The following is a 25,367-nucleotide window of genomic DNA, read 5'->3' as shown; positions in this document are numbered from 1 at the left end:
AGAGGAGACAGCAGAAGATGACAAACAAGTAAACACACCCAAACTTTCAAAAAAAAAAAAAAAGGAAATTGGCCACAAGTCCTTGAAGACTTAAAATCTGAGATCATGAGAAAGATAAAAGAGATTTGTCAAGAAAAAGTAGGAAATAGTTAAAATAACTGTTTAGAAGATAGGATCTCTCACTTGGAAACTGAAGCCCAGAAATCGAATGAAATAATAAGCAAATTGAAGACCAGAAATGACATGCTAGAAGCCATGAAAAGCAGGATAGATCAAACCGAAAAGGAAAATCAAAAGACCTTAGCTGAAAACCAGTCATTAAAAACTAGAATTAGGCAAGTAGAAGCCGGTGATCTTACAAGACAGCAAGAATTAATAACACAAAGTCAAAAGAATGACAGATTAGAAGACAACACAAAATATCTCATTGAGAGGGTGGTTGACCTTGTAAACAGATCTCAGAGAGACAATTTGAGAATCATAGCCCTACCTGAAAACCTGGAAATAAACAGAAACATTGACATCATACTACAAGAAATTATCCAAGAAAACTTCCCTGATGTTCTTCAACAAGAGGGCAAAACAGACATTGAAAGAGTCCATAGCTATACTAAGTCCTTAAAAGAAAATCCCCAGGAATGTAATTGCCAAATTCAAGAGCTTCCAAGCTAAGGAGAAAACATTACAAGAAGCCAGAAAGAGACATTTCATATATCAAGGAGCACCAATCAGGATCACACAGGATCTGGCAGCCTCCACACTAAAAGACTGCAAGGCTTGGAATATGATATTCAGAAAGGCAAGAGAATCGGGTCTACAACCAAGGATCACCTATCCATCAAAATTGATTATATACTTCCAAGGGAAAGTATGGGCATTCAACAAAATAGAAGATTTTCAATATTTGTAAAGAAAAGACCAGAACTAAACAGAAAATTTGATATCAAAAGACAAAACCAAGAGAAACATACATAAAAAGGTAAATAAGAAAGAAAGGGGTCTTATTTTTTTTCTTCTTTTAAGGGCCTCAATAACTCAAAAATGTGATTAAAAACAGAACTCTGGTGTAGAATGAAATAGTGAAAGAAGAAAGGGCAAGACAAGTAGAGAAAATCAAAATGTTGGGGAATACATAAGTAGTAATCATAACTCTGAATGTGAATGTGAATTTACTTGGAAAGCAGAAGCAAATAGAAGAGTGAATTAGAAACTAAAATCCTTCCATATGTTGTCTACAAGAAACACACATGAGGCAGTTGGACACACCCAAGTTAATGATAAAGGCTAGAGCAAAATCTGTTGGGCATCAACTGAGAAAAAGAAGGCAGGAGTTGTAATCATGATATCTGACAAAGCCAAAGTAAAAACAGATCTAGTTAAAAGAGGGAAGATAATTATATCCTGATAAAAGGTAGTAGAGACAATGAGGAAATATCAGTACTCAACATGTATGCACCAAATGGTATAGCATCCAGATTTCTAAAGGAGAAATTGGTGGAGCTCAAGGAGGAAATAGATAGTAAAACTATACTAGTGAGAGACCTGAACCTTCCTTGATCAGATCTAGCTAAATCAAACCAAAAATAAATAAGAAAGAGATAAGAGATATGAATGAAATCTTAGGAAAACTAGAGTTAATAGATATGCAGAGAAAAATAAATAGGGACAAAAAGGAATACACCTCAGCAGCACGTGGTACATTTACAAAGATTGACCATGTTTTAGGGCATGTTTTCTAAAAATAATAAACAGTATATATATATATAAAACCATCAGCAAGTATCATCTGCAATGGTGATAAATTAGAAGCATTCCCAATAAGATCAGGAGTGAAACAAGGATGCCCATTATTACCTCTATTATTTAACATTGTACTAGAAACACTAGCAGGAGGAATTAGAGAAGAAAAAGAAATTGAAGGTATTAAAATAGGTAATGAAGAGACCAAGCTATTAATCTTTGCAGATGATATGATGGTCTACTTAAAGAATCCTAGAGATTCCACTAAAAAGCTAGTGAAAATGATCAACAACTTTAACAAAGTTGCAGGATACAAAACAAATCCACACATCTTCAGCATTTCTATATACTTTCAACTCATCCTGGCAACAAGAGTTTGAAAGAGAAATCCCATTTTAAATCGCCCTAGACAATATAAAATACTTAGGAATCTATCTGCTAAGACAAACACAGGAACTATGTGAACACCACTACAAAACATTTTGCATACAATTAAAACTAGATCTGGGTAATTGGAAAAACATTAACTGCTCATGGATAGGATGAGCTAGCATAATAAAAATGACAATCCTACCCAAACTAGTGCCATACCCATCAATCTACCAATAAACTTTTTTACTGAATTAGAAAAAACAATAATGAAGGTTTTTTTTGAAGAACAAAAGATCAAGAATATCAAGAGAAATAAAAAAACCGTGAAGGAATGTGGCCTAGCAGTACTAGATCTTAAATTGTACTATAAAACAGTCATCATCAAAACAATATGGTACTGGCTAAGAGACAGAAAGGAGGATCAGTGGAATAGACTTGGGGTAAATGACCTCAGCAAGACCATATAGAATAAATCCAAAGATCCTAGAGTTTGAGTGAAAAATCCACTATTTGACAAAAACTTCTGATAAAATTGGAAAACAGTATGGGAGAGATTAGTTTGGATCAACATCTCACATCCTATGTCAAAATAAACTCAGAATGGGTTAATGACTTGAATATAAAGAAGGAAACTATAAGTAAATTAGGTGAACACAGAATAGCATACCTGTCAGATCTTTGGGAAAGAAAAGAATTTAAGATGAGGGAAGAGCTAGAGAACATTGCAAAATGCAAAATAAATAATTTTGATGGTTTTAAATCAAAAAGATTTTGTACAAACAAAACCAATACAATCAAAATTAAAAGGGAAACAACACATTTGGAAAAAATCTTCATAACAAAAACCTCTGACAAAGGTCTAATAACTCAAATTTATAAGGAGCTAAATCAATCTCCTTTGTACAAGCTCTATTGTTCAAAATATCAAGCTATTCCCCAATTGATAAATGGGAAGGGATATTAATAGACAATTTTCAGATGAAGAAATCAAAACTATTAATAAGCATATGAAAAAGTGTTCTAAGTCTGTAAATCTTGAAATTTCTCAGACTTGTGAATGTTAAAAATTTCCCCATCGGGGAATTCTCAATTGGAACAATTCCCTACTGGGAACATTCTACATTTGGATGTGAGAACTTTACTTGGATCAGAAATGGGAGGACCTCTACTCCACCCATACTTAGGACTGCTTTAGGGGAAAAAACTCCTTTCTAAACAATGAAAGTACTTAAAACCATACTTATAACGAGGCAAGGAGTTCTTTGAGCCATGCCTGTTTTTAGAATTGACACAATGGGATGCTAGGTACCTATAAAGGTCGGGCAACTTGTAAACTTGCCAGGAGCAAAGAGGTGAAAACTTATTCAGAGGTTTTCTCTTGAGGGGATTAGTCAACTCAGCTGTGTTTTCTCTGGTTCAGGCTTACTGAGGGGATTAGTCGACTCAGCTGTGTTTTCTCTGGTTCAGACTTACTCAGAGGTTTTCTCCTAAAGGGATTAGCAGTGTTTTTAGAATGGGTTGTCCCAGCAGTGTTTTTAGAATGGGTTGTCCTTTGGAAAACATCTACTGTGATTGGTAGATGTAAGGACTTAGGGGAGGTGACATAGGAGAAAACCCCCTATATAAGAAAAAGCAGAATCTCTTGAAGGGGAATCCTTTTGGAGAAATCTCTTATGAGGATCGCTTGAGAAAGCTCTTGAGATGATGCTTTAGGAGGTCTCTCAAGGGAGGCTGACTCTGCCTGGAACTCCCTCTGGGGAGACTCTGTCCCTCTGAATCCCTTACTTGGACAAATCTTATGGTGAGTGATAAAAGACTGACTGATTCTCTCTCTCTTAAGACAGATCTAGGCCATGTTGGCTTAAGGCCCTTCATACTTATACTTTTCTCTCTCTCTCTCTCTCTCTCTCTCTCTCTCTCTCTCTCTCTCTCTCTCTCTCTTTCTTTGATTACTCATTGTATTATTAATTAAATTCTCTATAAAACCCAGTTGACTTGGGCATATTCATGATTGGGTATATATTCCCTGGCGACCACCATATATTTGATTTAAAAACCAAGACACTGTAGTGAAATATTTTCTGCGGTCAAATTTACTCACCCACTCTTATATCTATCACAATTTATATCTTCCACTATTTTAATCACTACAGTTCTTCAACTAGTTTAACTCTTACGGTTTATGGCATCCACTCTTTTAACTGCCACAGTTTATGGCAGACAACTATTTTAAATATAACAGTTTAAGGCTTCACAATTTTAAATTTCACAAGTCTCATAATCAGATAAATGCAAATCAAAACAACTCTGAGGGGGGCAGTTGGGTAGCACAGTGGATTGAGAGTGAGGCCTAGAGGTGGGAGGTCCTAGGTTCAACTCTGACCTCAGACACTTCCCAGCCATGTGACCCTGGGCAAGTCACTTGACCCCCATTGCCTAGCCCTTACCACTCTTCTGCCTTGGAGCCAATACACAGTATTGACTCCAAGATGGAAGGTAAGGGTTTTAAAAAAAACAAACAACTCTGAGGTATCACCTCACACCTAGCAGATTGGCCAACATAACAGCAAATGAAATTAATAAATGTTGGAGATGTGGCAAAATTGGGGCATTAATAAATTGCTGGTGGATTTGTGAATTCATCCAACCATTCTGGAGGGCAATTTGGAACTATGCCCAAAGGGCACTAAAAGACTAAAAGGCAAGCCCTTTGATCCAGCCATAGAACTGTTGGGTTTGTACTCCAAAGAGATAAGGAAAAATATTTGTACAAGAATATTCATAGCTGTGCTGTTTGTGGTGGCAAAAAATTGGAAAACGAGGGGATTCTCTTCAATTGGGGAATGGCTGTGATGGAATACTGTTGTACTCAAAGGAATAATAAACTGGAGGAATGCCATGTGAACTGGAATGACCTCCAGGAATTGATGCAGAGTGAAAGGAGCAGAACTAGGAGAACATTGTACACAGAGACTGATAACACTGTGGTACAATATAATGTAATGGACTTCTCTACTAGTAGCAATGCACTGATCCAGAACAATTATGAGGGACTTATGAGAAAGAAAGCCATCCACATTCAGAGGAAGAACTGTGGGAAAAGAAACACAGAAGAAAAACAACTGCTTGATCACATGGGTAAATGGGGATATGATTGGGGATATAAATGATCACCCTAGTGTAAATATCAATAATATGGAAATAGTTTTTGATTAATCACACATGTAAAACCCAGTGGAATTGTGTGTCAGCTATGGAAGGGTGTTGGGGGGAGGGGAGGGAAAGAACACGAGTCTTGTAACCATGGAAGAATATTCTAAATTAACTAAATAAAATTTTCACAAAAAAGACCACATTTAAATTTTTTTGCTGATCCCTTCCTTCTTTCTTATGTTCAGGGCTTCCAGTTCCTAGAGAAATTTTTATCTCCTGTTTTCAGCAAGAGGAAGCACTAGAGCAAAAAGGCCTAAGAAGCTCCTATCCAGGTGAGTAAGATGAAAGCAGGTGTGTAAGGGCAATTATCTCAAAAGACTTTTATTTATTTTATTTTTGTGAAGGGAGTGCTACACTTGGGGTCTGGCAGACCACCAATGAAGCATGCTGTTCATTTTCTGAGAGATGGATGGTAGACTCATTATAGAGTATGAGACATAATATGTCATAAAAATAAATGATCATAAAATAAGATGAATATTTAGTATGTCTGCACAATATGGCATAATATCTTTGCATCTGTAGAGAAAAGAAGAAAACTTATATTCTGCTTTGAAAATTGCTGCATCAGAGTTAAAAAGAATGAAGTTATTTCTTAGTTTAGCATATAAAATTTACCAAGAATGACCATGTAATAGTGCATCCAAAATGATGAGAACAGATTCTCTAGAAGGTTACCTGAGATCCACAAAATTATGAGAATAATCAAAGAATGGTTTTTTAAGGAAAGAAACCATGGGTAATGGAGAAAAACTGTCCAGTACTGGACAAGGCATACTCAGGCACAGGGTTTGAGTTGTAGTCTAGCTGCAAGGAAGTTGGTCAGGTCATTCCTCCATTCTTTACGCAGTTGTAAAGTATGGTGAGAATCTTGGGCCTGCCTGTGTCCCAGGTCCATTGTGAGGATTCATTGTTACTGTATGTGAAAGTAGTTCTAAAATCATCCACCTTGCAAATATGACCAAATGGTGTATCCAAATACTGGTTCTGCTTATTTAAGTTTGAAAACTTTTGGCCTGGGAAAATAGAATAAAAATCAGTATACTTTCTAGCATCAAAGGAAAGAACTTTCTTTGTCTCTGTGTGTCCTCCTTCCTTCTGTGTTTATATTATTATTTGTTTTCTTCAGAGGCTGAGACTAATTTTGAAGTGAAGGAGATGACCTCAAAGCTGAGCCTTTCTGTGGAAGGATGTAGCCCCCAAAGATACATGAGTGAGGGTCCCTGTGACTTCATTTTGAGAGAAATCTATGACTCTAATATCAATGTAAATAAAAAGCCAAAGAGTGACTGTGAATTTGATGATACTGCAGAGAAATTCAGCCAATATTCAGTCCTAAATCAGTATATGAAATTGACCTCAGTAAATGATTTTTGTCAGAATAGTGAATACAGCAAATGCTTTCCTGAAGAAGTAGGACTTATTCAGACTCCCGAGGAACCTCTTGAAATGGCCATATATCAAGGTAACCCGGAGGGAATGGCCTTTGGCTGGAGTTTAGACCTTATTAGACATCCATATAGTAAACTTGTAACAATGGTTTCTATGAGTAATAACAGTGGGAAACCTTCCAGTCAGATCTCTGAGCTTGCTGCATATCAAATAATCCACTCTGGAGAGAAACCTTATGCATGTAAGCAATGTGGAAAGACTTTCACACAAAGGAACCATCTTCCTGCACATCAGAGAATCCACACTGGAGAGAAACCTTATGAATGTAAAAATTGTGGAAAGGCTTTCACACAGAGAAGCCATCTTGCCAGACATCAGAGAATCCACACTGGAGAGAAACCTTATGAATGTAAACAATGTGGAAAGGCTTTCACATATAGGAGCTCTCTTGCCAGACATCAGGCAATCCACACTGGAGAGAAACCTTATGAATATAAACAGTGTGGAAAGGCTTTCATAGATAGGGACTGTCTTGTTAAACATCAGAGAATCCATACTGGAGAGAAACCTTATGAATGTGAACAGTGTGGAAAAGCTTTCACAGATAGGGGCTCTCTTGCTAAACATCAGAGAATCCACACTGGAGAGAAACCTTATGAGTGTAAACAGTGTGGAAAGGCTTTCACAGTTAAGGGATCTCTTGGCAGACATCAGACAGTTCACACTGGAGAGAAACCTTATGAGTGTAAACAATGTGGAAAGGGTTTCACAGATAGGGGCAATCTTGCTGTACATCAGAGAATCCACACTGGAGAAAAACCTTATGAATGTAAACAGTGTGGAAAGGCTTTCACAGATAGGAGCTCTCTTGCTGCACATCAGAGAATCCATACTGGAGAGAAACCTTATGAATGTAAACAGTGTGGAAAGGCTTTCACACAAAGGAGCCATCTTGCTAGACATCAGAAAATCCACACTGGAGAGAAACCTTATGAATGTAAACAATGTAGAAAGGCTTTCACACGTAGGAACAGTCTTGCCAGACATCAGATAGTCCACACTGGGGAGAAACCTTATGAATGTAAACAATGTGGAAAGGCTTTCACTCGGAGGAACTCTCTTGCTGCACATCAGAGAATCCATACTGGAGAGAAACTTTATGGATGTAAACAATGTGAAAAGGCTTTCACAGATAGGAGCTCTCTTGCTAAACATCAGCAAATCCATATTGGAGAGAAATGTTTTTGTGTGGAGTGAAAAATTAGTATATTATTCTCAAGGTAATAGTTCTTAATACCCAAGTAAGTAAAGCTGGTGCTCCCAATACCCAAGTAAGTAAAGCTAACCCCCCATCAAGCTCCTTTGAAGACTAGATTACCCTACTCCCTACCCTTCTCCATGCAGGACAAAAGCTTTATAGTCTGTACATGTTTTGGCTGTTCTTAGACCCTGAAGTACCCTATGATCAAATCTCAAGTTCCCCTTTATCTTAAAAACTCTTCCCTTTGAAGCAAAGGCTTCTCCCAGTTAGTCAAGTCCAATGGCTGGAAAGATACTAGTGTGCCCATTGTGAAACCTCACCCCCTCCCAGATAATCCATTCCCCAGAATTCCCCTATTTGTATCTGTCTCCAACTTTCTGATCATTTCTTTAAGATGTTGATTTACTTGAATGTGTCCACTTTGAAACTATTCAACTTAATATTCCTGTCCATTATTTCTGGATTTCAACCACTGTAAAAATGTTATAATCCCTTCAGAGAGGCTGGATTGTATCAGGATTCTCCTATAAATAAGGAATTTTTCTGTGAATTTTTTTTGTCTAAGGTCAATGGCTTGAGATAGTGCTCCACATTTTTTCTCTCTCTCAATAAAGCAATGCATCTTAAGTGATGGTTTCCCTGGTCTCTTTTAAATACTGGTTAAAGAGGGTGTACTTTGAGATTTTCAAGGTCCCCTCAATTTCCACTCCACATATTTAAACAATGTGGAAAGGGTTTTACATGGAAGGTCTCTCTTGCTGCACTTTAGAGCATCCACATTGGAGAGAAACTTTATGAATGTCATTAATTTGGGTAGGCTTTCACATAAAGGTCCACAGTTGCTTCATGTCAGAAAATCTTTATTGGATAGAGCCATCATGAGTGAAACTGATCTTATAGTTGTCACTCTTAGCTTATTTGACCTAAGAGGGTCCACACTAAAGAGAAATTTTAGGAATATGATTAACATAGTAAGACCATCAGGCAATAATCATCTCTTATCCCTGAGAAGAATTTATTTTGTATAGAAATCTTATTATTGTCATGAATGAAGAAAGACATTGAAATGGAGAGTCCAAAGCTTGTTCACTCTGAGAAAATGTCTTCTGCCTAGACCAGTTCCAGATGGATTCCCTGTAGGAAGGCTTTCATCCAGAAAGCATATCTTTTACTTCATATCAGAGGATTCATAGTGCAGAAAAACCTAATGAATATGCTCAAGTTGTATGTATTTTCCTCAGGAGGAGGGTGATCACTATTATTAAGAGAAATGCAAATTATAATAAGTCTGAGGGACCACCCCATATCTATTAGATTGGCTATTATGACAGACAAGGAAAGTGACAAAAGTTAGAGATGATGTGGGGAAACTGAGATACTAATGAACTATTGGAGGAGTTGTGAACTGATTCAACCCTTTTGGAGAGAGCAGTTTGGAACTATGTCCAAAGGGCATTAAGAAACAAAAAGGAAAAGGACCTATTTGTATTTTTAAAAAAAGAAACACTTAAAGCTGTTCTTTTTGTGGTGATGAAAGAATTGGAGATTAAGAAGCTCATCAATTTGGAAATGGCTGATTAAATGGTGGTATATGATTGTAATGGAATACTGTTGTTTTATAATTAATGTGGACACAGAGGAGCTCAGAAAAACTTGGAAAGACTTGAGAATTGATGCAGACTGAATTTTACAACACAGGAGGACATTGCACATTTTGACAGGAATATTGTATGCAATGCAACTGTGAATTGAGTGATTCTCAACAATGATTCAAAACAATCCCAAAGGATTCACAATAAAAAATTTCATGTTTCCAAAGAAGTTATGGAGTCTGAATCCAGACCAAAGATATATTTTTTCACTTTTTGATTTTTCTTTTGTTTGTTTGAGTTTAGTTCTATAGAAGGATCAACATGGAAAAATGTTTTATATGATTGTACATTGTGAGTGTGAAACCCCCAACCCCCTTTTAATATTCTAATTGTATTAGCCTTTATGATTATTTTTATAATACAATCATTATTTTTTGAGTTATTAATCAAATAATATAGTTTGCTAAGGAAACATATAGCTTATGGTGGTATAAAATCTTGCTGACAAGCACTTTGACCTAAAGTCTGTATTCCAAAAGTTTCTAACAAGCCCACCACACCCTGCTTGGTGTAATATCAGGACAGTCAGTAAAGCTCAGAGGTGGAGGTGTGAAGATTGGATTTAGCTATCTCCTGATTTGTAACAATGAAGATGCTTTGTCTAACAAAAACAGGGATGTCTTGGGAACTTTGCATTACTCCACCCTACTTTGTCTAACAATCGGGAATGTCTGTAACCATGCTTGAGGACTGAGTTTTAAGAGAGTGGCCTTTGATAGAGAAATCGACAAATCAGAAACAGCTGACAGAACCCTGGGCTGTCCTAAGTCAAGCTTAGGCTAAGATTGGTGCAGAGGAGATGTAGGAAAGGGAGGTAGAATCGTCTAGGGTTTTTTTTTTCCCCTATGGGGCTTCTGCTCGTCTGTCTCTTTCCCCGGAGAGGCGGCTCTGGCTCACAGCGTGCTAAGCATTCTGTGAACCTTAAAAATTCTCAGACCCTACTTCATGGGGTTGGGTTAAGACCATTCCCCATTGGGACCATTCCCCATTTGGGCAGTGAAAGTACTTGATCAGGAATATGAGAACTCTACTTCACCATACTTAAGCATGCCTTAGGGGAAGATAAAGTTGTAAACTCTTTGCTGAACAATGAAAAGTACTTAAACCCATACCTAAGCCATGCCTATTTTAGGACTAATACAAAAGGTTGCTAAGTAACTCTAAAGGTCAGGCAACTTGTGAACTTACAAGGAGCAAAGAGGTGAGAAACTTACTCAAAGATTCTAGTCTACTCAGGTGTGAACTAAGAATGGCCAGTCCTTTGAAAAATGTCTACTGTGATTGGTAGATATAAGGACTTAGGGGAGGTGACATAGGAGAAAATTCCCTTTATAAGGAGATGAAAATTTGAGAGCAAGGACAGTCTCTTCAGAACAGTCTCTTGAGGACAGTCTCTTGAGACAGTTTCTTGAAGACAGCCTGAGGGAGGCTGACTCTGGCTGGAACTCCTTCTGAGGAGACTCTGCCCCCTCTGAATCCTTGCTTGGACAGATCTTGTGGTGAGTGATAAAAGACTGACTGATCCCTCTCTTCCTAGGCTGACTCATGCAGGCCTAGGCTGGTATAGCCCTTTTCTCATTATTTCTTTTTTTTTCCTCTCTCTCTCTCTTTCTTAATTCCTCATTTGTATTAATTAAAATCTCTATAAAACCCAGTTGACTTGGGTATGTTTTAATAATTGGGAATATTTCCCTGGCAACCACCTTATATATTGATTAAAAACAAGACACTGTCTTGAAACCATATTTTCTGCGGTCACAATTTACTCATCCACTCTTATATCTATTACAATTTAAGTCTTCCACTATTTTAATTATCACAGTTTATGACCTCAGCTATTGTAATTATTACAGTTCCGACATCTTGGCATGATGGCAGCTATTTGTCTGGGTTTTGGTGGTGAGTTAATTCAGCTAATTCAGGTTCAGGCATCTTGGCTGAGCCCTGTTGGAGTTCAAGCCAATTCCTTCCTCCTTTACTTTCCAAAACCTTATCTTCCTAGAGCCTCTAATCTTCCCCCTGGTACAAGCCAGGCGGGATAAATCCTACACCCTTTCCTTCTCCCTTCTTCTTAATTTCTTTCCACTATATTAATCAAATCACCATAAATTTCCAGCTGACGGGTATTTTTTTTTTATTTGGGATATCCATGGCAACCAATAATTAATATAGCTTAGGTCACAATGCTAAAATTATTCTTTACAGTTTTGGCAACCATGAAGCTTATCCGCTCAAGACAGTCAGAAGAGAGGTGGAAGGCTGCTCTTTCTTCCAAACATCAATCATTCAACTGCTGGCTGCTAGTATTTCATAATAATTGTCAGCAGAAAAACAATTAGACCCCAGTTCCTTATTACAGAGGCCTTGAAAAGGTCAGCCATAATATTAGACCTGGGCTACCACACAAAGTGATTATTTTTGTACTTTCCAGTTTATTCAGCACTTGCATCATTGGTTAGGGCATACCTATATGAAAGATTTGTACATCCATTAAATTTTAATTTTGACTATCACTTTGTCACTATATCATAAGATATCTCTTCATAGAAAAGCCCATCTCCTAAGACTCAAGGTCTTTGTTCTTGATCTTGACCAGAGTTCAGCTTTATTGTGAGACTGGCCTCCTCTCAATAAACCTATTTAACTTGGAGTTTTGTACTGGTGTGATAAAATTTTGCCACAAAATGCAAAATCTAAATAAGATTGCTTAATTTCTCTTGGGCATAGGGGAGAAAACCCAAGACAATTTTTAAAAAATGTTGGATATTTTTTACACACAATTGTCAAAAAATAAAATGTGAAATGATGGAGAAGAGTTGTATGGTCAGTAGTGAATAATATTCTTTCTTGAATGAAGGGGCGTAAAGGGAATGATTACAGGAAAGGCTTCTGCTTGAGCTCATACTTGACTATATACTGGATACCTTATGCTAGAGATAAGAATCAGTGTCTCTAATTCACCAGGAAAGGCATTTTGCTGTAGTACAAACTTCATAGACTGTTCCACAGAGGAGCCTTCATTAAACCCCAAATTTTATACTGTGCAAAAAATTCTACAATGATAAGGACTTTTTTTTTCTGAAATCAATGCTTGTCGTTCTTCCTTATTAGTTGTTGGTGTTCATTTATTACAGTTTTTTAGTCTATTCCCTAGTTAATTGGTACTTGTTTCCTGTTTAGAGTGCATGGGGAAGATGTGGAAGGGTTGGGAACCTGGTCCCTACTGTTCAGTTCATTCTATCCAAGGACTCAGGCTCATGATGTGGTTGGCTGATTTCTGAGTCTGAGCAGACGTCCAACTCTTCTGATGAAGTAATAGGGGAGGATTTGAGGTGTCCAAGTCCACCTTGTCTCTCAAAATAACTAATAATGGTGACTCAGAGAACATCCTGAGATTGAGCTGCCAGGCTAAAGAGAAACAGGACACAACTCCTTTCATAAGCAAGAGTCAAGGCACCCTTTTTCCTGGGGACAATGGCAACATTTTTTGTTTATGGAAATTTCATGCCCCCATTGAGAAACCATAGTATCCTAGGAAAATAGCTGTATATTCTTCATTGGTTAAAATCTAAATGCTATACAATAAAACAATTCTATGAGATGAACAAAGTCCTAATTACTCCTCCCTCTGATAATTACTTTCCTTCTAATCACAGAGTCATTATAATGTAGAAAGGGATAAGAATTTTATTTGTTCTTATAGCTCAAAAGGAAACAAGAGGGGATAGTTGGGTAGCTCAGTGGATTGAGAGCCAGGCCTAGAGAGAGGAGATCCTAGATTCAAATATGGCCTCAGACTCCCAGCTGTGTGATCCTGGGCAAGTCACTTAACCCCCATTGCCTAGCCCTTACCATTCTTCTACCTTGGAACCAATACACAGTATTGATTTTAAGATGGAAGGTAAGGGTTTAAAAAAAAGGAAACAAGGAGATTTAAGCAGATCTCTTCAATTTTCTCCTTTCAAATATAGCCAATTAAATATTTGATGGGTTTTAATATTATCAATATCATATAATATTAAATAAGATATACATTGTATAATATTGTCATATTTTAATAGATTATGTTCTATAATACTATACCATAGATTATATTACAATAAATATCATAGATGATAATTTTATAACACAAGTAAATTATTTTATATTTCCACAAGTGATAGTCAAATAACTTCAGAATGAAACATAATGCTTCAAAATTAGATGTATAACTAATTAGAATTAAAATACATGAAACAATGTTTGACATAATTTAAACACATGATTAACAGTGCTCAGAAAATACATGATTTTTTTCAAATCTGTAATTTTTTACCTTTTTAAAAATTTAGTTTATAATCTAGCAACATCTAAATTGTAAGAGAAGCTACTTTTCCACAGCCTATCTTTATGAGTTTGCCAAATTTCACAATAGCAAGTATTAACATTTATATATTGTTTTCCATAAATCAAGTAGGATATGAAACCTTTGGGGTATTTCCACATTATCCTTTAGACAACTGAAATCTCATGGCTAGTAAATTATACTGACTGGTGGAATCATTGTATTTCCCAGCATTGTAGTTCTTCCTCAAAATTGTTAGCACTTCAAAAGAAAGGAAAAAAAAATCTAATTTTGTCCATACTCAGTTTCAAAAAATTCATAGTGGTATGGGACCTTCATTCTCTTGAGCACCCCAAATCCTAGAGGTGCTTCAGGTCAAACTGTAAGCAGGAAAATTCCTTTCCTTCCTTGCATTCCTGTAATGCTGAGGAAAAAGGTGACTCTGGGCATCAGAGGCTCATGATAAGGAAAGATCCCTGAGAGAACTATTTCCCTTGGATTCTCCCCTAGATTTTGATATGGACACAGATATACATCTTCCATCTATGCTTTGATGCCATCTGGTTACAACCTAGGACATCTACTCACCCTCTAAACTATGCTGGCCACCTCTTGTGTCTCTGGGAACAAATCCTGGTCAAATATCTCCCTACTCCTGCTGTGAAAGAGAGAAATACTGAAGGAAATACAAGGATTGCATTTGCAGTGTTATTTCATGTAAAAATGAGATAGAACTCTGGCTGCCAATGGGGGATGGGAATGGAATCTCCAGCTAAGGAAAGGAGCTGAGCAGATGGAGTTTCAACTTTTCCCCTTTTGAACTGAAGAGGAAGGAGCAATTCTCACTGAACTTATCTAGCCACAAAACTCTCATTGAACAGAAGAGATCCAGACTAACCATCTGTCTTATAGTGGTTGGATAGAGCCTTTTCCCCTTTGAGGAAGGCAATACCCTATCCATCAGAAGATTTCCTTCAAAAAAGATATCTCTGTGCTAAGAAATACATCATCTTTAACATACAATGATGCTAAGATTGTCTGGGACTTAGTCCCTAGTCTAGAGCTTAAAACCCCTGAAGAAACTAAGGGAGGAAGATAGTTCAGGAACTTCCTGTTCCCTCTTTCCTAAACTATTATAACAACCCCCTCCTCTAATAAATAGATATTTTAACTTACCGAGAAAACCAGATATCTTCAATGTACTAAAGGGATCATAGATACAATCAGCTAAAGAAAATAGGAACAGAGATTGAAGGGGATTTTCTCTTACCGTTCAGCTCTGATCAGATCCAACTCCATTTTCTCTAGACAGCTCTGCCTGGGAGGAAAGTGGTGTTCCTCTTTATCTATTCTCTCCCTCTCAATTATCCATCAACTTTGCTTCCTGATCCCCCGCTAGTACAGTTTTGGCTCCCCAGTTTTAAAGAAAGAAAGAATCCATCTTGGCCAACTGAAACAGGGTTGACAGTTGGAACCCCTGAACAAGGGTAGCCCATCTTTAGGGGTTCAAGTGAAGAGATAAATTATAGAAAGACAACATGTGGCAATTGTTATGTGGACTTCTATCATTATGATTCTAGGCATATGCTGAACTTACTGCTTAATTTAGAACATGGTAACATCAGTAGTGATGGATACCATTGAATTAATTTCAAATACCACCTCCTTTGTGACTATGGTACCTTTTAACAACTCTGTAATGTGGCAGGTAGTAACACAAGTGTATATTATTCTAACAGTAGCAATTCAGTCCTTAACTTATGTGAAGACTGTATTGAGAATGATCTTACCCCCCCCCCCAAGGCCCAGATCTTAGTCCTTGACAACAAATTTAAAGACTTAGTTAAATAGCTCTGCAATGAATATCTAGCTAAGAAGAACACAGATAAAGATAGTGAGGGGACTGAAGACACAAAAAAGGAGGATGTTACTAACACAAAATGGGCAATGATACAGATAAGGCTAAGGGTTCAATGGTTGAAGACACTGTAGTTGATGATTCTAAATCAGTTAGCAAGATAGACAACATCAGAAATCACAGGGGCACAAAAAATTATGACTCTTTGTGATGCAGCCATGCTAAATGATGATTCTGGAGTATTACACACAAAGATCCACAAAGTATTTACCATGCAAGATCTGGAATCTCTGAAGAAGAGATTTCCAAAATCTATCTCTGAACCACATAAATGTGACAAAGAACTGAAGAGAGCTTTTATTATGTATGAACTTGACTTTGAAGATGTGTAGTTAACTAATATGGGGAAGGTATTCAGTCCTCACTGTAAGAGTTAAATAATATTTCTACTCAGATATATATTTTATAAAGTTTATTAGGAAGGGTAGACAATCATTCCTAAGTAACCTGACCATGTGATCCCTAGCCTTCCAGTCTCTTTCCTCTTCCCCCCTCACCTGTCTGCTCTGTTTTCTTCTCGGTTCTCCCCCGATTCTCTCTCGATTCTCTCCCAATTCTCCCAAAGTCTTGACCTTTATTGACACACATCACGTTGACTAACACAAAACCTGACCAAGGCAAAACCTGTGGTATGTCAGGAATGTTTGATAGACAAGTAAAGCTTCTCAAGAGGGGGAGTGGATAAATCTCCTTGACATATCACAAACAGAGACAATTTGTTGAGAAGATCAGACAAGATGATAATTTGATGGACTGGCCTGGGGCACATGAGAGGAAAGACTTTGATTTTGCAAGACCAGCTAATTTCTCATATTTGAAAAGATGCAGAGAAGACCTCCTACAAGCCATTAAATAATTTTGTGACAGACCCAACGTATGGAGTAAATTTGATAGGATGACTCAGAATCAGAAAGAACACCCACTAAGTTTTATTGATAGATTAACAGAAAATGTAGAGTCAATCCTGGGGATTAGCCAAGATTCCCAAGAGTCTGTAGCTCATGTACATAGGCAGTTCTTAAAAGGGTGCAATCACCAGATGAGAAACTTTTTCAGGAACTTCTTCCCAAACTTTGATTCCATAACAATTTCTGAATTAAGAGACATTGATTCATATCTCTATGAAAACCAAAAAGAACAAGAGAGAGAAGGATGAATTGAAGCAGAAACTACAAGAAACAACAAAAACCTTGAAAATGAAAGAAATTGAAGAAGTCAAAAATCTTAATACCATCAGAACATATACTAGACCAAATTACCAATCACAACAGAGGGGTCAGAGAGACACTAAAAGATGTTTCCTATGCAACAAGATTGGGCACATTGTACAGAATTGTTCCCTGAAACAAAAATATGAAGTGACACAACAGAAATGTGAAATATGAAACACCCAAAACAGAGGTTATAATAAGAACTTTGAGAGAAAAAACAAGAGCTGTTGTGACCACCATGGATTGAGAGAATCAGAAACACCAGATCTGAAAATGATGCAATCTGCTATCCAAAGAGGGGAGAAACCTTGCTATGCAGACGTTGTAGCTAAAGGACAGAGACACAGCATGAAGCCAGGAACCAGCTTCATTAAAACAAAAGACTGTATAAGGGAGAAATTAATGGACAGTAGTTAAAAGAAAGAGATATGAGGGATTGAACATAAAATACAAAAAGGGTGATGGTGTCAAAAGGGTGGTATCTACAAATGAGATTTTGGGTTCTTTAAGAATTTTACAAGAAGGGTTGGAACAGAACATTAATAAAAAGTAGAGAGAAGTTATGGAGATGGAAAAGGAGATTCAGAAGGTTATAGCAGAGATACAACAAGATATAGATGATTCAAATAGTAGTAGTAGTCTCTCGGTGACTGAGAATGACATTGTCTTTGTGCATTTTCATCTATGGTGTACCCTCATATGACTTTGGAGTCCAAAGACTGAGGCTCACAGTTTGTGGCACATGGGGCATGGGACGCCAGTTGTTACGGGAGGTGTGGTTGTGGCCTGGTGTCGGCGTTCACGCGCAGTGGCAAGACGTCGACGTCGCTCATCTTCAAAGGTGGCAGCAACATGGTTAATGTGGGTATGCCAGCTGGTTCTGAAAGAGGCAGCAAGTTCTAGTTGCTTTGGTGTAATGCCAGCCCACTTCAAGTTTGACTTTAGCTGATCCTTGAATCTTTTCTTTGGTCAGCCTTGTTTCCTGAGTCCAGCTGACAGTTCACCATAGAATACCTGCCTTGGTATTCGCTGTGGGTCCATGCAGATGATGTGTCCAGACCATTGTAGCTGGGTTTTGAGGACCATGGCTTCAATACTGGTGGAGTTGGCTCTGTCGAGGACTTCCTGGTTGGTGATTTGGTCCTGCCATCGGATCCTCATGATTGACTGGAGAGAGCGTTGTTGGAATTTCTCCAGCTGTTTCATGTGCTTCCGGTACAGTGTCCATGTCTTGCAACCATACAGGAGCGATGTGACAAGGAAATCACTTTAAAAGACTGATATATATTAATTTAAGGTCGCCAAGGAATTTGGCTATGTAATTCCTAAATGAAAACTCAAGTCAGCCATCAACCTTTTATAGAGTTTAATTACAGACAGGAGGAAGAAAGGAATTAGAGATAGAGAGAGAGAGGGAGAGAGAAAGGGGAGAGAAGGGAATAGGGCTTAAATATCCCTTCTGTTTAGGCTGGGCCAAAAGGCCCAAGCCCTTAGATAGCTGGGGCAAAGAAAAGAGATCAGTCCCTATTACTCACTTGACCAAAATGGAGAAAGCGTCTCAGAGGCCCCCACCTTCAGCTTCCTTCAGAGCAAGCTTCTCAGAGCACCTCTCCAAACACCCAGAGCCAAAACTCTCCAACCACCCCCTCAGTCCTCAGACCCCCCTCTCTTTAAGGAAACCATCCAAGTTCCCTCCCCTCAGTTCTCACATCTACCAATCACTGTCCATCATTTTCCCTGTGCCAATGGTGGCTCTAGCTTAACCCAGGACCGCCCAGAGGTCTGGGCTTTGCACATGTCTGTTGGAGGTCATATTCTCAAATAATTAAATTTTGATCTATGCTGCAGCCCTTCCTAAATCCTGTTAGGACTGAGTGGGGTGGAAATTGTATTTTCCAAGACCTGATTCTGTCATTCCAAGTATCTCTATTGTATCAATTCTAAAATCAATCATGACTCAAAGAAATTCCTGTTCTGTGCTTAAGCATAGGTCAAAGCCCTTTCCATTGTTCAGCAAAAGGTTTCTGTCCTAAAGTAATCTTAAGAAGGGAGGAGAAGGAACCTCCCATGCCAATGGGGTTCACATTCCAATACACTATCAGTAAGAAATTTTCCAAGTATGAAATTTCCCAATGGTGAAATTTCCAACATTTATAAGTCTAAGAAATTTTAAGGTTTACAATCCCCCCTGATGATCATTGGGAGACTAGTCTCCCCATTGATCATTTAACATAATCATTTTGTAGTTCTAAATTCACTTCTAACTAAAGATATACACAATATTCAATTTTCTAAGAGAAATTAGAATAGTGAGAGAGGAAATAGAAAAGAAAGCAAAACCAATGTTTTGCTAGGCGCATTGACAGAAAGCCAAATTAGGGGCAGTCCCTTTTGGCATAAATGTGTACAGTTACAATAAATGTTCAATCAAAAGTTCAGTCCAATCAATCACATCCAAAGTTCATTCTTGATCTTCTTGATGAAGTGTAGGTTTTCGGCATCTTTCTTTTTTTTTTTAAATATATTTTATTTGATCATTTCCAAGCATTATTCGTTAAAGACATAGATCATTTTCTTTTCCTCCACCCCCACCCCCCATAGCCGACGCGTAAGTCCACTGGGCATTAGATGTTTTCTTGATTTGAACCCATTGCTTTGTTGATAGTATTTGCATTAGAGTGTTCATTTAGAGTCTATCCTCTGTCATGTCCCCTCAACCTCTGTATTCAGGCAGTTGCTTTTTCTCGGTGTTTCCACTCCCATAGTTTATCCTTTGCTTATGAATGGTGTTTTTTTTCTCCTGGATCCCTGCAAGTTGTTCAGGGACATTACACCGCCACTAATGGAGAAGTCCATTACGTTCGATTATACCACAGTGTATTAGTCTCTGTGTACAATGTTCTCCTAGTTCTGCTCCTCTCGCTCTGCATCACTTCCTGGAGGTTGTTCCAGTCTCCATGGAACTTCTCCACTTTATTATTCCTTTGAGCACAATAGTATTCCATCACCAACATATACCACAGTTTGTTCAGCCATTCCCCAATTGATGGGCATCCCCTCGTTTTCCAGTTTTGGGCCACCACAAAGAGCGCAGCTATGAATATTTTTGTACAAGTCTTTGTGTCCATTATCTCTTTGGGGTACAGACCCAGCAGTGCTATGGCTGGGTCAAAGGGTAGATATTCTTTTGTTGCCCTTTGGGCATAGTTCCAAATTGCCCTCCAGAATGGTTGGATCAGTTCAAAGCTCCACCAGCAATGAATTAATGTCCCTACTTTGCCACATCCCCTCCAGCATTCATTACTTTCCTTTGCTGTTATGTTAGCCAATCTGCTAGGTGTGAGGTGATACCTCAGAGTTGTTTTGATTTGCATCTCTCTGATTATAAGAGATTTAGAACACTTCTTCATGTGCTTGTTAATAGTTTTGATTTCTTTATCTGAGAACTGCCTATCCATTTCCCTTGCCCATTTATCAATTGGAGAATGGCTTGATTTTTTGTACAATTGATTTAGCTCATTATAAATATGAGTAATTAAAGCTTTGTCAGAGGTTTTTATGAAGATTTTTCCCCAATTTGTTGTTTCCCTTCTGATTTTAGTTATATTGGTTTTGTTTGTACAAAAGCTTTTTAGTTTGATGTAGTCAAAATTATTTATTTTACATTTTTCGGCATCTTTCTGCAACAGTTCATTCTCTGGATATAAAAGTTTCAAGCTTCTTTCTTGAAGATCTTGTCTCAAACAGAATAAAAATCTTTGAATTTCTTTTATAAAAGTAAAATCTTAAACAAAATTCTTGGATTTTTATAAAAATACAATCTCAAACAAAAAAAAATTCAAAAATTCTTAGATTTTAAATTAAAATACAATCCCCCCTGAAGTAAGTATTAAAAAAAAATCAAGTTTAGCTCAAAATGCAATGTTCAGTTATGGGGGTGTATGTGTCAATTATCAAAAGAATAGAAAAATAATCAAAAACATAAGAAAAATTCAAAATAGACCTTGTATAGGTCCAGTTTAAAGTAATTTCTATCCTACAAGTATGTAGGAAAGAATGCAGTAATATTTCACTTAGCCATTTGTAGCCAAGACTACAGGAAGTTGCCATAATATAAGAAGAAAAGAATTAGAATTCTATTTTGATGGGGAAATGTCATTCCCTTGTCTGATTTTTTCCTCAGGGATATAGGGAGCCAGCATGATAGTCAAGCTTTGTACTTGTTTGAGTACTTCGAAAAGAGTGTAGATACAAGGAAGTCCTACGACTTAAACATAAGTTAAGTGTTGCAACCTCGAGTCTCACTTTAATATTTCTTGTGTGCTCTATTGGCACTATTCAGGTTTAGTCTGTGCTCCTTGTTTTTATCCCTTTTCCTGGAATCAGACACAAACATTAATCACAGTCCTATAATATTTTATCAATAAATGGCAGGTTCCCATAGTTTAACGCTTTTAGGCATATATTGATATTATAGCAAGAGTATATATATTAACTTGTATTACTGCAGGAAAAAAATAATATTAATATTAATTATGTGTACCTTCAGTACAAAAAATGAGAAAAAATCAAATATTCTGATAAAAAAAGAAAAGAAAAGAAATAAGAAAAATAAGAAAAAATCAGTAATTCAATATATTCTTGAAAAAACAGCATCCATTTGTCTATGGATTATTATCTCCAATTCATATGATAAGATAGAGTCACAATTCATATGATAGGATAGAGTCAATCAGTCTCAGCAGAAGATGCTTTCTTCACATGTGAGCAGTGAATCCAAGAGTCTCTTTCTCCAATCTTTATAGATGTTGGAGTAGTTAATAATATTTGGAACGGTCCTTCCCATGAAGGTTGAGTTGCTCCAGTTCGCTTGAAATTCTTGATATAAACTTTATCTCCTGGGCTCAGGTCATGCAGAGAAAAGTCTAATGGTCCAGCTTGTACTGCAGCTCCGGATTCATGAAGTTCACGTAGTTTGTGCTGTAACTCCTGTATATAGGAAGCAATAGTAATATCTCCCCCTAATAGTGATGTATAAGCCGGGGAGAAAGGCTTAGCCTGTATAGGCGGATGTCCAAAAAGCATCTCAAATGGTGAAATATGTAAGTCTCCTCTAGGCCTGCTTCTAAGATAAAATAGGGCCAGAGGGAGAATTTCGGGCCATTTTAAATGGGTCTCAGTGCATAATTTGCCAATCATAGTCTTAAGTTCTTTATTCATCCTCTCCACTTGGCCTGAGCTCTGGGGGTGATATGGAACATGGAATTTTGGAGTTATCCCCAAACAAGAATATATTTGATTTAAGACAGAATCGGTAAAATGACTCCCTCTATCGGAGTCAATACGTGCTGGTAGGCCAAAACGAGGAATAATTTCCTTTAAAAGTATCTTTGCAACAAAATCTGCTGTGGCTCGGGTCGTAGGAAATGCTTCCGGCCATCTGGTTAGTTGATCTACAATTACTAGACAAAATTTATAACGTCCAGCCTTTGGCATCGTTATGAAATCTATCTGTAGATGTTCAAAAGGTGTGTAAGCCAGAGGACGTCCCCCAAAGGCTTTTCCACGATATGCATGTTGGTTATATGCCTGGCAGATAGGGCAGGCTGAACATACTTTAGAGGCTATAGTAGTTATACCAGGGGCTATCCATACTCTCTTGACAGAGTCCATGATGCCCTGTGTGCCAAAATGACCATTTTTATGAATAGATTGGAAAATTTGGTTATAGAAACTTCTAGGGAGCAGGGGTTTTCCTTCAGATGACACCCATACTCCATTAATTTGTTTTGCTTTAAATTTTTGTTTCCATTTTTCCACTTCCTTTTCATTATAGGAAAGTGATAAATTTAAATTATCAGTGGTTGTTAATGTTAAAATTAATCCAGGTCCTTCTATGGCTGCTAGTTTTGCAGCTGCATCTGCTCGGTCATTTCCTCTAGAGACAGGGTCAGAGCCACCTGTATGGGCAGAGCAGTGAACTACAGCTAGGGCTTTAGGCAGTTTGAGAGCAGAAAGAACTTCATTAATAATTTCTGCATTAGCTATGGATTTTCCAGCTGAGGTTAAAAATCCTCTTTGGAGCCATAGCATCCTGACTGAGTGACAAATGCCAAAAGCATATCTAGAATCCGTATAAATTGTTGCCTTTTTATCCTTGGCAATTATACAAGCTTGTGTTAGAGCTATGAGTTCTGCTCCTTGAGCGCTAATGTTAGAAGGTAGTGAAGCTGACCATTCAGTGGCAAATTCTGAGACTATGGCAGCTCCAGTGTAACATATGCCATCCCTCATAAAAGAGGAACCATCGGTAAATAAAATCAGATCTGCATTGTCTAAGGGAGTGTCCAAGAGATTATCTCGAGGCTTTTCTGCCATGGACACTAATGTTTCACAGTTATGTAATGGTTCTCCTGAAGTAGGTAAATCTGGAAGCAAGGTGGCAGGGTTAAGAGTTGAACAGTGTTTCAAGGTAATATTTTCACTATTTAATAAGGTTATTTCATACCTTGTAATTCTCTGATCCGAGAATGCCTGTGTTCTATGTTTTATCAATAATGCTTCTATCTCATGTGGGCACATTATTGTTAATGGACATCCCAATACTAAATCAACGGTTTTTGTTACTAGTAAGGCTGTAGCAGCTACTCCTCTAAGGCATGGTGGTGCTCCTGCTGCTACTGGGTCTAGTTGGGCAGAATAATAAGCAATTGGGCACTGGGAAGGTCCCAAAGTCTGAGTTAACACACCAGAGGCCACTCCTCTTCGCTCATGCACATATAAAATAAATGGCTTGTTGTAATCTGGGATGCCTAGAGCAGGGGCAGACATGATAGCCTTTTTTAGATCTGATAGAGCTGACAAGTGTTCAGGCTCTAATTTGAGGGGTTCAGGAACCCAATCCTTTGTTAATGCTATAAGGGGTTTAGTGATTTCCCCATAGCAAGGAATCCATTGTATACAAAACCCTGTTGCTCCTAAAATTGCTCTCAGCTGTTTCTTAGTGGTAGGAGCACTCAATTTTTGAATGTTCTCAATTCGTTTTGGAGAAATATAACGAGCACCCGCAGTCACGATGAATCCCAAATATTCTACTTTTTGGAGACACCATTGAACTTTATCCTTAGAGATTTTATGTCCTCTTTTGTGCAATTCCAAAAGAAGGTGTTTGCTATCTTCTTGACATGTTTTTGCATCTGTTGAAGCCAAGAGTAGATCATCTACATATTTGATTAATTTGCTATTTTTAAATGTTATATTGTCTGTGTCTTGGCTCAAAATTTGCTCAAATAAGCTCGGACTTTCAACATAACCCTGTGGCAGCCGACACCAGGTATATTGTGAGCCCTTCCAGGTGAAAGCAAAAGGTTTCTGTCCTAAAGTAATCTTAAGAAGGGAGGAGAAGGAACCTCCCATGCCAATGGGGTTCACATTCCAATACATTATCAGTAAGAAATTTTCCAAGTATGAAATTTCCCAATGGTGAAATTTCCAACATTTATAAGTCTAAGAAATTTTAAGGTTTACAGCGAGCTGAGGACCTCTGCATTATACACTTTGAGCTTTGTCGCAGTGCTTACACCGCTGTGTTGGAGGACTTTGGAGTGCAGCTGTCCGAGTGCCTGGCTGGTTTGGATCCTGGCATTGATCTCATGGTCTAGGGACCCGTCGTTGGCGATGGTGCTGCCCAGGTACTTGAAAGTGTTGACGTTGGAAAGCTGCGTGCCCTTGATAGTTATGCACGGCTGGTTAGTTGGCTTCCCTGGTGCAGGTTGGAACAGCACCTCTGTTTTGCTGAGGCTGATAGTCAGGCCAAACAGTTTTGTTGCGGTGGAGAACCTGTCCACAATGGTTTGAAGATAATTTTCTTGGTGGGCCATGAGAGCACAGTTATCATCGAAGAGAGCTTCCAGGATGAGTCTCTCTGTTGTCTTTGTTTTTGCAGTCAGGAGGCAAAGGTCGAATAGTGAGCCATCCAGTTGGTATTTGATGTAGACACCCAGGTCTAGATCCATCACAGCATGTCGTAATACTTGGGTGAAGGATAGGCTGCATAACACTGGAACAAGGACACAGCCTTGTTTCACGTCATTGGAGATGTTGAAGCGATCGGAAGTCTCTCCACCAGATAGGACTTCCCCTGTCATGTCAATATGAAAGAGCTGGATCAGTTTGATGAATTTTGCTGGGCAACCGAGCTTGCTAAGGATCACCCACAATGTGTCCCTGCTCACTGTATCGAACACCTTTGTCAGGTCTATGAAGACAATGTAGAGACTTAGGT

At 38.0% G+C, this 25,367-nt stretch overlaps 1 protein-coding gene across 22 annotated transcripts in view; it reads left to right on the top strand.

Annotated features, from left to right (window-relative positions):
- The window catches only part of LOC103094100 (zinc finger protein OZF-like), a 62,383-nt gene that overhangs the window by 29,375 nt on the left and 7,641 nt on the right, over positions 1–25,367 (top strand). For 20 of the 22 annotated variants that reach the window (XM_056825460.1, XM_056825457.1, XM_056825465.1 and 17 more), the window contains 2 exons: positions 5,511–5,597; positions 6,455–8,605. In XM_056825460.1, coding sequence (XP_056681438.1) covers positions 5,511–5,597; positions 6,455–7,974 — 1,607 coding nt within the window. In that variant the 3' untranslated portion in view covers positions 7,975–8,605. Of the gene's footprint in view, positions 1–5,510; positions 5,598–6,454; positions 8,606–25,367 lie in introns of those variants that run through there. The other 2 variants (XM_056825475.1, XM_056825476.1) reach the window with 1 other exon arrangement.

This window comes from Monodelphis domestica, chromosome 4 (assembly GCF_027887165.1).
Source record: "Monodelphis domestica isolate mMonDom1 chromosome 4, mMonDom1.pri, whole genome shotgun sequence".
Classification (NCBI taxonomy): Eukaryota; Metazoa; Chordata; class Mammalia; order Didelphimorphia; family Didelphidae; genus Monodelphis; species Monodelphis domestica.
This window is presented reverse-complemented; position numbering and strand designations above follow the sequence as displayed.